The 18,346-nt window shown below is 35.9% G+C and overlaps 1 protein-coding gene across 1 annotated transcript in view; it reads left to right on the top strand.

The window, feature by feature from the left end:
- LOC149529640 (uncharacterized) overlaps positions 1-18,346 on the top strand; it is a 156,357-nt gene that overhangs the window by 115,071 nt on the left and 22,940 nt on the right. The window contains exon 6 of the mRNA XM_089810591.1: positions 11,825-11,921. Within this exon, the coding sequence (XP_089666717.1) occupies positions 11,825-11,921 (97 nt within the window). The remainder of the gene's footprint in view (positions 1-11,824; positions 11,922-18,346) is intronic.

Raw genomic sequence — 18,346 nt, 5'->3', positions numbered from 1 at the left:
ACAATATGTGGAAGATGCAAGCCCGACAAACATTACATATTTTAATTTGTTTGCTTCCACATTTTTAATTATGTGTGGACAACTGTAACTAATTTTCTTTGTTTAAGAAAATCAATTTGAAGTCGGTAAAAACTAAATTCATTGACAAGGCGACTTAGCCCGATGAATAAAATGCCATGTATATTGTTAAGAATATTAACCAGATAACCTACAGGTCTGATAGTATAGACCGTACTTCCTCTTCTTATTATAATATATCTCTAAACTGGCATTATATTATATATAACTCTTCCTATAGGAGCCAGCGACTTCTCATGAAGCAACAGCATGATGCTTAACTAAACTAACACATAGTTAGTTAGGTGTTATTAAATTTTCCTTCCCAGATCGCCGACTTAGAGGGAGTTTAGTTAGTGCTAGTTTAGAAAGGGTTATGTCCCTTTGAGGGACATACCCTGTAGGAAGGATATATAGGGAGGTTATAGATGCAGATTAAGGACACACATCTACAACAAAGTCTGCTCCTCTAAGCATCTATATCCTGCGAATTATATCAGAGATACTCCCTCACAATCAAAGGTCAAATATTCATTATTGGATCTGCATCAAAATAGGCATTAACTTCATCAATATTCAGAATTCTTAGAAGACCATGCCCAGCATTTAAAGACTAGATTAAAAGTCTCATTCAAAGATAAGGAATTAGTAGAAACTTTACATGGTATCAAAGCCAAGTTGTCGAACCTAGGCTCTGCAAAATTCAATTATCAGACTCTATATATATCTAGCAACTATCTTCTATCTTCAATGGCATACACAATCAGACCCGAGGACAGGTTTGATGGGAAAGAGCACTTTGAAGCCTGGAAATTCAAAATCATGATGATTCTTGAAGAGAATGATGTAAAACAATTCATTGATGGAGCATCCAAACAACCCCCAGTTGAACCTCACAAATCTATTTGGAGTAGAGGAAATAGAAAAACTATTCAAATCATCTTGGATGGAGTAAAAAATGATATTGTACCTATGCTTACAAAACATCAAACTGCCTTTGATATGATGAATGCATTACGAAATGCCTATAAAGTAACAATGCAACTAGGGTTATTGCACTAAAAAGGCAACTGAATCACATTCAGATAAAGAAAGGAGAATTGATAAATTCTTACTTCCTAAGGGTTGTTGGCATTAGAGATGAACTATCAAGCATAGGAACCATCATCAGTGATATAGAATTAACACTTACGGCTATAGATGGATTCCCAGATTCATGGGAGACATTTGCAAAAGGAATAAGTGCTAGAGATAAGCTTCCGGACTTCAACAGACTCAAGAATGATTGTCTTCAAGAGGAATCCAAAAAACCAAAGAAAGGAGGGAAATCAAAAGTAGAAGATGAAGAACTTCACGTTCTTAATACAAACTCCTATAAGGGCAAGAAAAAGCATTTCAAGAAGAAAAAAGGAAATCAAAAGAATGGAAAACCCAAGAAAGATCTATCTAAAATGAAGTGTTTTAAATGTGAAAAATTTGGACACTATAAATCTAATTGTCCTGAAAATTCCAAACAACAAGCAAATTGTACAAATGTCATTAGAGAAGAAGATACTTATGATCCTAAGAACCATGTTTTGTATTCCTCTCTATCAAATGAAATTTCAAATAAAGTATGGGTAATTGATAGTGGATCTTCTAGACATATAACGGGATACAAAGAAACTCTAGATTCTCTATCAAAGAAGGTTAACAATGAAGTTACCATTGGTGATAACTCAACAGACTCCGTTTAAGGAATTGGAAATTGTACTTTGAAACTAAAATCAAGAAATACTCTTCTTCTTAAAGGTGTACTCTATGTACTAGGAATTAAAAGAAACCTAATCTCAATTATAGCACTTGAAGATGATGGGCACAATGTTGCATTCGTGGATGGCAAAGTATTAACTTGGGCTAAGAACTCCTCTATTAAGAAAGCAAAATTAATTGGTCAAAAAAAAGGATATTTGTATGAATTGAATACAAAACCTAGTTGTTCTATTCAAGCCCTAGTTCACGAAGCTGCAGATACAAATGAAATATGGTACAAAAGATTAGGGCATCTAAATTTCAAAACTTTATCAACTATGGAGAAGATGTTTATTGGATTACCTAAACTAAATAAAGACCACCCAAGTATTTGCAAAGGGTGTGCTCTGTGTAAGAACACTAGAAGTCCCCTTCATGATAGTACTAGGAAAACAAATAATGTACTAAAATTAATTCATTTAGATTTATGTGGACCCATGTCTGTTCCTTCTCTTGGAGGATTCTGGTATTATATCTTGTTCATAGATGACTTCTCTAGGAAAACATGGATTTATTTTTTTAAAATGCAAGGAATCAGAAGAAATCCTACAAAGGTTTAAAGAATTCAAAACATTAACTGAAAACTTTTCAGGGCATAAAATTAAAACCCTCAGAACTGATAACGGAGGAGAATATACCTTAGATTTGTTTAAAAGGTTTTGTAAAAATTCAGGGATTAAGAGGGAGTACATTGTTTCTTATAATCCAGAGCAAAATGGGGTAGCGGAAAGAAAGAATAGGACAATTATAAAAACTGCTAGAGCTATGATTTTTGATCAAAATCTAAAATATTATCTTTGGGCAGAAGCCTCTTGTACTGCTGTATATATTCAAAACAAAAGTCCTCACTCCTATCTTAAAGAGAAAACCCCTAAAAAAGTTTTTACTAAAGTAAAACCCAATATAAGTCATCTTATAATTTTTGGGTGTCCTGTATATATCCATGTTCCAAAAGAACAGAGAACCAAGTTAGAACTCTATGGGAGGAAAGGTATTTTTTTAGGGTATAGTGAAACATCTAAGGCATATAGGATTTTCATACTTGGACAGAAAAATATTGAAATTAGCAGAGATGCAATCTTTGAAAAAGATCTTGCATTCAAAAGAGCCATAAGTTCTGATGAACCTTCTCCTTTATCTAGTTTTGAAAGAAATAGTGAATTTGGGTCCCAAAGGGAGAACTTAGAAGAAATTGAAGATGAAATTCAAAATATGAACCTTGAAGAAAATTCAAAGAAAAGACCACTTTGGGCCTTTAAATAGTTGAAGTAGCTCAAGACTTTGCTGCACCTTCCGGAATAGTCAGAGAAAGCAAAAGACCTAAAAAATTCTTTGGTTATACAACAAACATGAGTGATTTATCCAAAACAGAGCCAACCAATCCTTCTGATGCTACTAAACATACAGCTTGGAAGGAAGCTATGACAGAAGAATACCAATCTATTATGAAAAATGATTTTTGGAAAATTGTTTCAAGACCTAAAGGAAAATCTGTTGTTTCTTCCAAATGGATATTTAAAATAAAGCATGTTGCTGATGGTAGTATTGAGAAGTATAAAGCCAGATTTGTAGCTAGAGGATTTTCTTAGAAAGAAGGGATTGATTATGAAGAAACCTTTGCTCCTGTTGCCAGATATACCTCTGTAAGAGCAGTGTTAGCAATTGCCACATCAAAGGGATGGAAGGTGCATCAGATGGATGTAAAAACAACATTCCTAAATGGAAAGATTTTAGAAGAAGTATATCTGGAGCAACTGGAAGGATTTGAAACTCATGCTTCTAATGCGTTTGTTTGCAGGCTCAAGAAAGCTCTCTATGGGCTTAAACAGGCTCCCAAGGCTTGGTATGCTAGAGAATTTGAAATGAAAGATTTGGGACTCTTTCATTACTTCCTAGGACTGGAAGTACGACAAAGTTCTAACAGTATCATACTTAATCAACGAAAGTATACATCAGACATTTTGAAGAGATTTGGAATGTGGAATTCCAAACCTATGTCTTCTCCAATGGAAACTAATCTACATAAACTTAAGGAAGCAACAACAAAATCACCTTCCATAGATTCTACTCTCTACAGACAAATGATTGGGTCCCTTATTTACTTAGTAAATAGAAGGCCGGATATTTGTTATGCAGTTAATGCCTTAAGTTAGTTTATGTGTGAACCGAAGGAGATTCACCTAGTTGTGGTTAAACACATAATGAGATACCTACAAGGCACTTTTAATTTTGGACTCAAATATGAGAAAGTTGCTTTAGACTTGCATGGATTCATCGACTTAGATTGGGGTGGAAGTGTTAAAGATAGAAAAAATACTTCAAGATGTTGTTTCAGTTAAGGATCAGCTATGATATCTTGGATATGCAGAAAGCAGTCTTCGGTAGCTTAGAGCTCCACAGAAGCCGAATACAAAGTAGCAACGATGGCCTCTCGAGAAGCAGTCTGGCTTAGGAAGTTACTTGTGGGATTATTTGGGCAAGCCATGAATCCTACGATTATTCATTGTAATAATCAGAGTTCCATCAAGCTCTCAGTGAATCTAGTTTTCCATGACAGGTCCAAGCATATTGAAATTCGTTACCATTATGTAAGAGACATGGTAGACATGAATTCTGTAAAATTGGAATACATTTGTACTGCAGATCAAACAACAGACATACTCACCAAATCTCTATCTAGAGTGAAGATAGAACATTTCAGGAGGAGACTTGTTATGGTTGAGTTGTAATCCATTTGTACTCTTTTGATTATTAATAATATAATTTTATTTTGTCAAGCTATTGATTGTTATGGGCTCCACCATGTGTATTCATTATTTAAAGAGGTGACGATCTCTGAAATAGTGAACACTTGTATAAAAGGCATTATGAGAGATGACGATCTCTTAGATAATGTACTAAACAGTAGATTTCACTGTAAGATCTAGATGAGTTTTAGATCATATTGTGATGTTGACATTGCTATGTTCATGGGTCACAAATTGGATAAAGGAAGAATCTTAGTATTCTCCAAGTTTATCCTGTATTCTAGTAGATCTTAAAACTCAAGATCTTGTTGTGATATAGAAATACCAGTTTCTATGAAATCACAACTTGGATAAATGAAGAGATTACTCTTCAGATTTATCCTGTATAATATCACTAGTAGCAGGATTTGTCATATCACAGGGTTAGTAATATGACTTTGTATCATGTGTTCTATGATAACACATACTAAAAAGAAACAAACATATATAGAGTATTAATTCTTGCTTATTCATCTGTATTGGTGTTGCTAGATATAATATCTCTCTGTAGGATTATCAGGTTAAGAGGGAGTGTTAAGAATATTAACCAGATAACCTACAGGTTTGATAGTATAGACTGTACTTCCTTTTCTTATTATAATATATCTCTAAACTGGCATTATATTATATATAACTCTTCCTATAGGAGCTGGCGACTTCTCATGAAGCAACAGTATGATGCTTAACTAAACTAAAACATAGTTAGTTAGGTGTTATTAAATTTCTCTTTCCAGATTGCCGACTTAGAGGGAGTTTAGCTAGTGCTAGTTTAGGAAGGGTTATGTCCCTTTGAGGGACATACCCTTTAGGAAGGATATATAGGGAGGTTATAGATGCAAATTAAGGATACATAGCTACAACAAAGTCTGTTCCTCTAGGCATCTATATCCTATGAATTATATCAGAGATACTCCCTCACAATCAAAGGTTGAATATTCATTATTGGATCTGCATCAAAATAGGCATTAACTTCATCAGAATTCTTAGAAGACCATTCAGCATTTAAAGACTGGATTAAAAGTCTCATTCAGAGATAAGGAATTAGCAGATACTTTACACATATAGACTTCAATGGCTAATATACAATCACTTCTGTTTATATTATAACTTTGAATGTTTATTGTTTTCGAATTCCATTCATATTATTATTCCTTTATGGGTCGACTAGAGATTCCTGTAGAGTCTCCAATAAATTTTTGGGCCATTATATATTATATTATAATTAGTTCTTATTTATTTATTCATCTTAATCTATTATTTTTTATTAGATTCTATTTCAGAACGGGGGCATCACAAATATCGAGTATTAATTACAGCAATGATATACCGAGTTGATATCGGATGAGTACAGATTGTAAAATGGTCGATGGCAGGCCTAGAACTGCACTAATAATCCTACATCTAACCCAGCAAGCTGTTTAGTATGGAACAACTCCCTTTTTTGTCTTCACCACAATGCAGCAATCTTTTCCTCGTCTTCCAATCCAATGTGATTCCCTTGGGTGGGCTGATATGCAATCAAATGATGCAATGCAATGGTGTTTTTTCTGACTGGTGAATTATTGCCAAACATACACAAACTATACACTATGAGCCAGGTACATATTCACTGTGGAAAACCCTCCCTTCGACTGGTACGGCTCAAATTGTTCTGCAACTATTCCTTACAGTAGTTGGAACTCTTCTAGATAGGGACAATGAATTAAGATACTCAAAACAATCTCCGATTTTACCTTGAATTTCAGCAGATAACCTCCTGGCTGTATCTTTCATCCGTGAGGATGTTGTATTTCCTGAAATTGACGTCCTGAAGAAACCAGCAAAAGCTCTACAATCACCAAACATCAAATCTCCAGCATATAAAATAGTTATTTCTTCCAAGCATACTAAAAGAGAATACTTCATTCCTTTTTATACATTTCTCATGAGTTCGTTCTCTTGTTTTGGCAATGTGGGATAAAAAAAGATTACATTATTTTTTCCTCCTATTTTCTTGCGGCTTCTATTTTCCTGCGAGTGGTTTTTCCTTAAATAAGAGGAACCATTTAATTCATGGGGAACTATTTATTTAATTTAAGAGGAACCGTTTACCTTATATCACTAATGTGTTACAAAATGAAGGGGAACTATTTAGTTTGAATATTTTTCACAAACTATAGATTACATATTAATAAAGTTTAATAATTAAATTTAACTTTATGAAAGACTTTATTAATGCAGCAGCATAATAAATTATATAAATGATAAATAAATGATCTTGTCGATATTGAGCAATTTACCACTGACATACCACTGCACTTGAAGTCCAAATATAGCCATAATGTTTTACTATAAATAGTAAATGTACTCATAACTGCCTCAAAACCCCTCCGAATGACCTGCAACTGAAATTGCAGAGGCCAAACAGCCTTTAAGTCCCTTTTATGTCCTGGTTGGCCTATGGGAACGTGGAGAAATAGGCTGACAACAAACTCATACAACTTGTGCTAGAAAGGGGACATGACACCTAGACACTAAGCCTACATGTATTGATGTCAACCATGGCCCAGCTCCAACACCTCTATTTGTTTTGGCAATCACCAAACATTCCAATGTTCCCTGCATTAGCAGCAGTGGGGCACTCCAACAGTGTCTATGTAACAGCAGGTTCAACTATAGGTGGCCAACATAAAATAGACGGCTTCAGCTATGTCTATAGCAATGATATGAATTAGTCATTAGCTGTGATTTGAATCAGTCCCTAGCTTCTCTCAGGACTTATCAATGCCATACCAAGAAGTCACTAAACTTTCTCAATAATACCACAAAGTATCATGCACAGCATTGAACCTGGAGCTTAGTCTGTATATGGCTGCAAATTGTATATGAATCTGCAAATACAATCTATATATGGCTGCGGACTGTTCATGGGTTTGGAAATAGATTCCAACCCTATTCTTTTAACCGCTATTCATACCTCCTTATGTTCTGAACGAGCATTTTCAGATCATTCAGTAAACCCTCCTCAATTTCATACCTCCTTATGTTCTGAATGAGCGTTTCCAGATCATTCAGTAAACCCTCCTCAATCTCAAATGATATTTCTTAGTCTCAGCAAACAAACTTACCTTCAGACTATGTGATGGGGGCTTTCCAAGATATCCCTAATCACTGGGGTTTCTCTCAAGCCCTTCCATTAGGCCTTCTTCTAGACCACTTCTCTAGTCCCTAGGGGTCCTCTAGACTTCCCTATCCTTTAGGAGATCTTTACTATCTCCTCTCCACAAGAAAGCTCTCCACCAATTCAAAGGTCTTAACTCTAGCTAATCAGAGCACAATGCATTCGAAGGCTCCAAACTGCAACTTGGCTATGGTTGTTAGAATGTGTCAACACTTCATTCTTGCAAGGTTCTAGCTATTACAACCTTTAGCTTAAATTTGATCTCTGCAATCCCTATAAAATAGGCCTGGTAGACCTAATAGCAATTAGGCCTCCAAAACTAGGGTTTTTCCTTTAGTTTGAAAACTCCCATAACAACACCCCAAACAAATCATCATTCCTGATATCCTTTTGGCCATTCTTACAAATTTTCTTGGTCTAGGGTTCCCAATCCATACACCCTGAAACCCTAACTGGCTCATATTGCAAAAGAAAATAGCAACTTAGTGGATTTGTCTATGGATTTCATGAGTTTGACCACACACCATCAACTCCTAGCACCCCTCTAGAGCACATCCCAACACCATTTTCATGCTCTCCAATCCATACATGCTCGCAATCACTTACTGTGTTGCTTCTTGCACATTGCCAAGACCCTGCTGTCTCGCCTAGGACACGAAACTAAAAATAGCTATCCAACTCTTTTGGCCCTCGAATTTCATATTTACACCGTACATTGATTGCCCTCCCATGTCTTAACAGGCTGTGATGATCCCATGGTGGGATTTTATGGGAGGAGCAAGTTTTCCATGTTCAGTCAGAACCTGAGCAGTAAACTGGTTCTTCCCAAAAGATTTATAAAACTAATGAAAATGAAAACTTCAACTATTAAGCTATTGTACGGAATGAGTAAACACACCAATCTAACTAATAAACATGTACAGATACCAAGATCAATCCATTGAGCACAAGTTGCTCGTGTTGCAAATGAACTGTGACAGGAAAAGTGCAAACAAAACCAATAACTTGCTATTGAAAACTTTTCAAAACACCAACCAACCCCTGTAACAGGTCATGGATGGTCTTATATACACTTCCTCCTCATGATCCAACAGTTTTGGCAGTTCCATAACCACCCATGCTTGAAAATGCAAATTGTGCAAGAAATGTTGTCTTGACAACGTTGCAAAGTTGCCATTGACAATTTTGACAACTTTTTGCAATTGTCAATTTGACTTGTCTAGTTGTCTTTCTAACTTTGCCTCATGCCTATACTAGACCTATGGACGACATTCCACCTTCTTCGAAACATTCTTTCTTCAATTTGGGTGCTAAGACCAAGTTGACGCCCTAATTGCACTTAGAGCAACTTTTCGCAATTGTGAACAATTGTGCATTCTAGGTTGACAAAGTGCAACTTATCACCTTGCTGGATCTTCCTATCACCTACTCACACTCTTAGGACCTTAAGTGTCCCATTATTCACTTGTGGCTTGGCTAGGGCCACTACAAGCTAGGAGACCTAGGGTTTATCAATGCCTTACCTAGGTGCTCCTGCACCACTATGTATTGCAACAATGTAGAGATTGTTTGCAAATAGAGATTTCCTTCTCGAAGACCTTGAAGATGCACTCTCCAAACAATTTCAGAAGTTTACAATTCTATCAAGCGTACAAATGAAGTTTTCTTTTATAACATTTTCAAGAGGTTTCACTCTCTTCAGCAATCTATGCAGGATAGAGAAAATATTAAAGGCCTAAAAAAACTATCATTTTTCTCCTCTTACTTTGGATGTCAAATGACCATTTTTTAAAAACAACTTTGTGTTAATAGGCCAAGGGGTACAAATCCCTTAAGTCATAAAGTGACTATAAGAGACTTTGGTAACAAAAAATAAAAAATATATTTCTTTTAACACAATTAAACTTCACTCAACATTCAAAATGGCATATTTAACTGCTGGGGAAATAGAGGCCAGCCCAATTGTTAAAAGTAGACACTTATTAAAAATAGCAACTGCTAAAAATAGTGTGTCCAAACACCAAACTGGCCCAATCTGAAATACACTGAAACTTACTATAAATGGTAAGTGCTAAAAATGGCCACCGTTAAAACTATAATATCTTAGACAAGTTGTCTGAAATTACTCTAGAAAGCTTCATTCATCTCCATTAATCCATCTGAACTCATTGGTGTCTCAGAAACCCCCCAAAAGCCAACACCAACTGCACTTCGACTGAACCATGATAACGGGAACACTACATAATAATTCTTCAAATCTGTCTGAGCACCTTAGGGACATAAAAAATGTCTTTTGTTTGTATTCGCAATCTGATCTCTTTGTGAAAAATATGCATTTTTGTTTTGTAGAGTTGCAAGTTTCTGAGTGGGAGAGTTATATGTAGCAACATGTTTTGTTTTTGGGGAAAACTGACATTTTACTACGAGCTACATGCCTATGTATGGTAACTCTCCTTAGACTATACAATTTTAATTTTTCCTTCAACAAAGCATGTGCTGCAATATAGGGGATTGCTTTTGAGTTTGTACAAAATGATCTTGATATGTCATCGGCCACTTTGTATACTCGCATGCTTTGAAGATTTTATTAGGTGTGTGCCACTATGTTGAGACAAATCATTCATTTTTGATTTGTGCTTTATGCTTTTCCTCCAGCAGAGGAATGCCATTATACATGCAGGCATTTTTTCGTCTTCCAGAAACTCATAAACCTTCATTGGAGTGCACACCCTTTAACTAGGCAATATGTTTCACTTTTTTGACTATACATCTCTTCATATAGGCGTGTGCCCTGACACTAGGCAACAAAACTTGATTTTGAAACTTACATGTTGCAGTAAAATACATAGATGTGTACTTTTGCTTTGGTCTGGGAGTTTTCAAATTTGAATTTTATAGATCTCTTTGTAGTTGTTGGTGTATCTCATTGCAATTAAAAAATCCTTCTCAAAATTTAACTTGTATTCCTCTTTGGTTAGGTGCATGCAACTTTGTTTTGGCTTTTGCCAAAAAATGCACTCCATTTTGAAGTGGGGATTTCTTTTCAAGCATTTTTCTACTATTTCTCCCTGGCCCAATCTCCAATCTTCCCCTAGCTAGTTGTGTCGGAAAGAGACTGGCCCTGCAAAGACACTGATTAGAGATAGAAAAATAACATCGATGATCATGACAAGGGTTCAATATGGCTTACAAAAAGAGGAATTTAAGAATTTGAATTAAAAGATGACTCAATAAAAAAATTTGATATGGATGAAACAGTTGGTAGTTTGCATGTATGTATCACTATATACTTGTTGGAATCATTTGAAAAAAAATGAGATGTGAACCTGGTTTATTATTCTCAATTTTTACATTTCTGGCTTATTTGCAAAATGGAAATTTGCCTAGGCAATTTCATAGGTTATGTTCACACCAAAAACGCTGAATGTTCTTACTTTGAGGTGACAGAAAATCAAATGTTTTTTGTCCTCATTAGAAAGTTTATTTTTTATTCCTTAAGATTACAATGAGCCAAAGAATATTTGGATCTGAGGGTTAGTCATATAATTTTGTGTATGGGTACAAGAGTTGGTAATGTGCATTTGAGAGTACACTTGTTGGAAATTCCTAGAATCTAGAAATGTGAACCTAGAGTATTAGTCTCAATATGTTCATTTATGGCTTATTTGCAAAATGAAAACATCAAGGCATTTTCATAGCTTATGTTCTCATGAAATATAGTGAAAGTTCTTATCTGGAATGGAGAGATAATGATCAGACATCTCTCTCTTCTTAGAAAAGTTTTAAGTTTTGATCTTTAAGCTATGACCAGTCAAGAATATTTGAAAATGAGGATTTCTTGGGGTTCTAGAATTTTCATTTGTCATATGTTTTTGATTTGGTAGTTCAATTGATGTTTTTATAAGTTCTAGATGATAGTTGTCTCACTATCAAATTACTCTGACTTCAGTATATTTTGTTACTGGTTTAAAAAATCATTTTATCAAAGTTTATTTTGACTTTGGATATTTATTGTGTAATTTTTCATCAGGTTTATCTGGAGCATTGTGCCATCTTTATTGGCATGGCCGGCTTTATTGCTATCAGATATCCCAAAAATGTGTCTTCTGATTTTTTCATTTGCTCTGGTATGATCACCATGGCTCTACTTATTGAATAATTTATTTGTTTATTTAGACAATGAGCACTGTGCTGTCTTTTTTGGCTTGGCCTGCTTTAGTGCTATCAGATATCCCAAAAATGTGTCTTCTCATTTTTTCATTTGCTCTGGTATGATCACCATTGCTCTATAATTGAATAATTTATTTGTTTATTTGAAAATAATGGTCTTTGCATTTGTCAGCTAATTAAAAAGGACACTATTAGAACCAAAAAGGGAGACAGAATAGATCACATACTCTCGGCAGCTCAATCCAGCTTAGAAGTCCTATCCCTGAAACTGCATTATTGTGAAAACTAAACCTGGCTCTTATGACAAGAAGACTTTATGAAAGCTATGAGAATAACATGGAATAAGCTCTAGTATCTGAATTTAAAGTTAAAGTTTTCCTGTCATTTCTGGTCCACACTGAATGCAATCTAATTTACAGATGGTAGGGCTGTCTGGTGGGAATCTTCCACCCATGTTGATATACAGGCTTCATAGTCATACATAAGAACAGATGGACAGAGCTCTATATGCCGGGACCACTGATGGAAATGATGAGTCCTGTTGGAGGATGTTAACCAGCTGGCCAAGATGTCCCTTTCTTAGACCCACTTTCTATTCCAAGATTGAGAATAGTTCTTGCTGTGCTTGATCTTCAGACCAGCTATTTTGAAGAGGGACTCTGCTGATGATGTAAAGAGCGTTTCCACAACAAGCAAGAAGAGCTGGAGGGCACCAGTTCCACAGATACCTTTGTTTAATATTTAATCTGCACAACAAATTGTATAATGACTACAAACGTGTTGGTAAAGCTTAAAAAGCTAAAACAGGTGACTGATTAAATATTCCATCATTGTGTACTTTTGGAATTTCAAGTAAATTTTCCACATAGAAGCTGTGAGGAAAGTATAGAAGGTGAGGACCAATAATGTATATTGCGAAGACTAATTTCCATGAGAATACCATGGATTCTGGCTGCAAACATTTGTAGCCTACAATCCCTCTTGGGTTGCAGGGGTGATTTTCAAATAGTATCAATTTATCCATGCCAAAGCACATACCTAGTAGGAGAATTTCCAGATTTTGCTAATCTCGCTGTTGGCATTGATACCCATATGCATCCAGGCATAAACATTGGGTGGAGTATATTTATTGAAGTTTTTTTAACATTCCAGACCCAGTTTTTTTTCAGAAATCTTGCTACAAAATCAGTCCAATTATATGATTAAGGAGATTGCAGATCAAGGATTTTGAAACTTCAAACATAATTCCACCCTGAGATGGCAACGTGAGTTAATTTTAGGCTCCAAATATGTGATTCAAGTTTTACACTTTGGACAGAATATGTCTGCAATTAAGATGAAAACCTAAGGCAATGCCCTAAGAGAAGCCGACAACTAGGAATCTACCTTGTGAACATGTCTCCAGTGAATAAAATGATTGTTGAATGGGAGATCATGATTTATCTCATTGTTCTGACATTTTTTGAACGGTTTACATGCTTTCCAAATTACTTTGGTTGAGGCCAGTTCGAGAAGTATTCTGGTGACAGAAGTTTCCAGTCTTGTTTACAATCGAGCAATCCATTGCTTATCTTGGCTTAGAGTATCACATTGCAAGCTCATGTGATGCATCTGTAGACAATTTCTAACACCATGGTCACCTGTATTGTTGAAAAAGGAAAAATGTTAATGATATCATGAGTGTGTGCCTCAAAGGTGAGCTACAAGTGGGGGTGGGTTGGGACGGGGTGGGGGGGGGGGGGGGGGGTAGTCTAAGTCTACCATTCCTGTTATTTGTTTGAAAATATCAATCATTATGAGTTGAACCATTTTGTTGAATCTATTCTTAGGGTGGTCACATTTGTCACCGTTCTTTATAAAACTAAATTAACAAAACTTGGAATCATCGGTTAGATGGAATGTTTCCTAATTTTACTATTGGTAATCATATCATCTTGAAACTCGATTGCCCACTGCTCATAAATCACAAAAGATTTGATCAAGAAGGTAGGTCTCAATGTAAGGGCATTTATGAAGCAAGTGAAGAGAGATCTCAAAATGATCCAAAGAAATATCAATTCTTCCAGTAAGGTGAATTGTGCAATTAATTTCCTCGTCTACTCATAATTGACCTCCTTTGCATTTGATAATTAAGCAAAAAGGATATGATTGTCACCAACCGATTTGAAGTGAGGAGAATATTACATTCATTGTGCAGCAATTATTGATGAAACAATAGCATGATGATTGAACCATTTTGCTACTACAACCAATGTTATGACAAAGAGTTGCATTGCGATATATTTGTGGGCAAGTCCTATATTGTTGCATGCTTTCATGAAGGTAGCAATATTTTTACTAGGATGTTACTGTTGGAAGTCTATTGGGAAAGTAAGATACTAGGGGAGGCCGGGGGGGGGGGTGGGCGGGGGGGGTGCGGGTGGCGGTGAAGGGGGCGTGAATCAAGATTTATAAAACTTTTACCCTTTGAAACAATTAACAATATCATAAATCACATAAACATTTATTTTAATGATGTATCAAATCTAACAACTAATCACATCGATAGATGATCAACGCATAACACAGATTTTGGTTACCTAGAAACCCTCCAAGGTGAAGGTAAAATTGGGGTGGGGATGATAGCCACAAATCATCACTACTACAGCAATAAAGTTTGCCTATTAGGGCTACAATTTTGATCAATTCTGATGATGTACCCTTTGAGGGGTTTGTCGTGTTAAGAGCTTACAAGACTTATTCTGTCTACCTTGATTAAAAGATTTAAACTTACAACTAAGTAAGCACTCTGTTAGGAGATTTACAAAGGTCTATTAGGACCACTTTGTGAAGAGATTTACCCTGAAACACTTGCTAGAATGTATTAGTACCTGATCCTTTGATTTGCACTTCAAATGTTAATTACGAATCTCCTCTTTCCAATCTTTGATTTCATCTCCAATTTGATATATATGTATTCTTCCTATCGCTGCTCTGCTCGGTGGCTCTATCTGATTCACCTTCAAACTTTGCTTGTAGCTTCCAAACTTAGCTTCTCTCTCACATACATAAAATTAGGGTTTAGATCCTTCTTTTATAACCAACTGTAGAAGTTTCTAGATCAAAATCAACAACCTAGATCTCTCCCTTTTGCCAGTTAATCATTCCATTTTTCTGATTGGTTAATCACCTTGCGTGGGGATCAATGATCCATAACAAAACACATATCTCCTTAAATTACTTCTCGATCATTAAAACGTGCAATCAAGTCGACTAAAAATGGTTTACCACAGTGTTTGTGCAATTCCAAACAAATATATTAAAACCGACTTGCTCTGCACATGAATACTCTAACGCTCGGTTAAAACTAATCTTCGTGTTGTCCCTCAGCTTCTATATGCTCAACACATATTGTATGACTCGACATGCACTGACTCTGTATAGCTTACTTATATTGACTTATGTCTCACTCAACATGTATAGGAGTACTCGACAACCATAGACTTGCTCGACTTTAAGTGAAATATGAACAAGTCCAATATACATAGCTCGGCCTTAGTAGTATGGCTCGGTCGTAGTGATGACTGACCAACTTTTCCTTAGGAATGACTAAGTGTTTGACACTAATAGACAATACATCTTAGGGGTTAACAATCTCCCCCTTTGACATTAGTGGCAAAAACACTTTGTCATGATTCTACACTACATCCAAAACTGAAAATAGTACTCCCCTTTAGACCATGACTTGGTCTTAAAAAAGACTTCAATATATACAACATATATACATGCCTTCTAACATACTCTAACTTCAAAATGAGTATTCATTACAAAAATTTCAAAAAATATACCTTAGATCATATCCATGTCATTTGCATTTCCATGTTCATTTTTCTGTTCATTGTTCATTTCCCCTTTGTTTTTGTCACTCATGGCTGCTGGGGTGATGGGGTCAAACCATATTTGTCCAAAACTTGTTTGTAAATCTACATAACCTATGCTAATACATGATCCCAACTTGTTCTAATGGATTCCAAAACTTGAATTTTGATCTCTAGTTGAGCAACTAGATCAACCAAACTATGAGCTATAGAGAGATGAGGATCTTTCTGCAATAACATCTTTGCTGATGTCAATTCTTTCTACATGACCTCCAAATGAGGTGTCAACATTGACTGTATAGAGATAAGGTTAGCCATTATCTCTACCTTCGGCAAAAATAAATCTATCAAAATGAAATGAACTTGTACTTGCATCCTTGTTCAAAGAATGTCATGTTGACTTTAAATCCACTCGTTGCCTATCTATAAGCTCTTGATTGGCCTTTGTAAATAACTCAACATCACCATAACTATTTGTACAAAGAAAGAATATTCTTTACAACTTCCTTTATATTATTTACAAGTTTAGAAAGTTTGACCTATCTTATTTCAATTTCAGCTAACACTTTATCCAAGACTTTTTTCTCAAACTTCTCCTCAGACCATTTCAATAATTTTTCATTTGCATCAATGTCAACATCATTTACCTTTTCCACAATATGAACTAATTGAGCAATAATAGTGGCTTTCTCATCAGCATCTTTGATACCATAAGCATCAACAAAGATATCTTTTATCTCTTGCAGTACTTGTTTCTGTTGATGCTCCCTTCGCAATTCTTCTTGCCTAGTCTTTCTGGCCAATAGGTATTGCAAAATTTGCATTTTCTCACAGGTTAAGTGATCAGTGTCATACTTTAGAATCATTATAACTTCATCAAGTGTCATTGGCTTACCAAGAGACCATGTCGTCTTCTTCTGCATCTTCTTCTTTTTAGACTCAAGGGTGTTGTTGCTCGATAATGCTAATTGTAGTGAGTGTGATGAGACATCCACACTTTGTCTCTTTGGTTCTTGTGCACCACTAGCATCAATACTTATGGAAGTTGACTCCTGAGTTTTAGTCACCTGTTGTTCAGGTGTAACACTTTTTTGAGCTTCAGTTTGTATAGGGGGTTCTACACTCAGTCCTTTCTCTTATTTTTCATTCTTCGACTTCTGACCTTGTTCCTCGGTCCTTGCAATACTGGATGACATTGTCTCCTTTGTTCCCTTGGCAAGGGGTCTTGAGACTTGCGGTCTTATTTCACCTGTAGTCTTATTATTTACTCGAGCGTTCATCTCATCACTTTGACCCTCTGTAGTCTAATCTGTCTTAGTGGGCTCACCATCTTTTTTCTCTTCAACTACCAGCACACTTTGTTTCTCGACATCTATCGCAAGTGTCTTTTGTTGCAACTGTGCATTGTAATCAACAATAACTATGGGTGTTTCTGTGATGGTCACAATTACCTGTTGATCCGTATCTCTCTCTCCAATCCTTGGATATTCCTTGATTTGCACAATAACTAGATTGGAGGTATGCATTAGAGTGTCTTTAATGGATTTAGGAGCTTGAACCTCTTTTCCTTGCTCGACAGACACTATCTTTTCTGGCTCTTTGACGTCTAAAGTCTCATTGGGCAAAGTAGTCTCAGGGGTTTCATCCTCAATGACGACTGTCTATTGTTTCTTATCTTGAGCCATTTTCTCCACAATTTCCACTAATCTTCCAACATCATTGCACATATCTTCAATGTTGTCCAACTCTACTCTTTCATCTTCCTTTCCCTCTTCTACAGTTGTTGGCATTCACCCAAAAGCTTTCTTCCAAACAATTTTGCTCTCCTGTACGACATCTTCAATTTTGTTCCTCAAAATTTTATATGCCCTTGTTTTAGGCACAATTTTTTTTGCAAAATCTCTCAAGGCTATAGACATATGAGTTTTGCCTAAATCAGACATAGTTTGGGCCAATGTAGTTTCCGTTATTTGTCTTTCAGTGGATAATGCCCATTTCCACTTTGCATCCATTTTATTATATAATTCTTTAGGCAATTCCTTACCTAGTTCTATTGGTGTATATTTAAAATTCACCATCACGTGCAAAACTTCTTGTTCAACTTTCTCTTTATCAGCTCTATAAGTACCATGCTTTACACGTTTAAAACATGTTAACCCTACTGAACTTCTAATATTCTCATATACCTTTTCAATATCCTGAGAAGCTTGCCTTGGCACTATCTGAAACTGACTCAAGTCATTAGATTATGTTCTCTCGGCTTCATCATCCTCCTCTTCATCAAGCTTAACCACAAGTTTTCTCCTCGGTTCTTCTTCTGACCTTGCTTGGTCTCCTTGGCCTCTAATGTTCTCTTCATGCCCTTTGTTGGCTTGGGTATCTTCACTATCCCTTTCTTTGGCTCGGTAGCTACAGGGCTTGCTGCCTTGGATCCTTGTTTGGTTATCTTCTTTGTGTTGAAATGGGTGGGGTAACCACTTCTTTCAGGCTCTTCTTTACTTTAGGATCAACAGCCACAATCTTCT

Source organism: Cupressus sempervirens, chromosome 11, assembly GCF_028749045.1.
Source record: "Cupressus sempervirens isolate cs-2001-9-10 chromosome 11, ASM2874904v1, whole genome shotgun sequence".
Lineage (NCBI taxonomy): Eukaryota > Viridiplantae > Streptophyta > Pinopsida > Cupressales > Cupressaceae > Cupressus > Cupressus sempervirens.
Note: the sequence above shows the minus strand (reverse complement) of the source record. Positions and strands in the feature narration are given on the sequence as shown.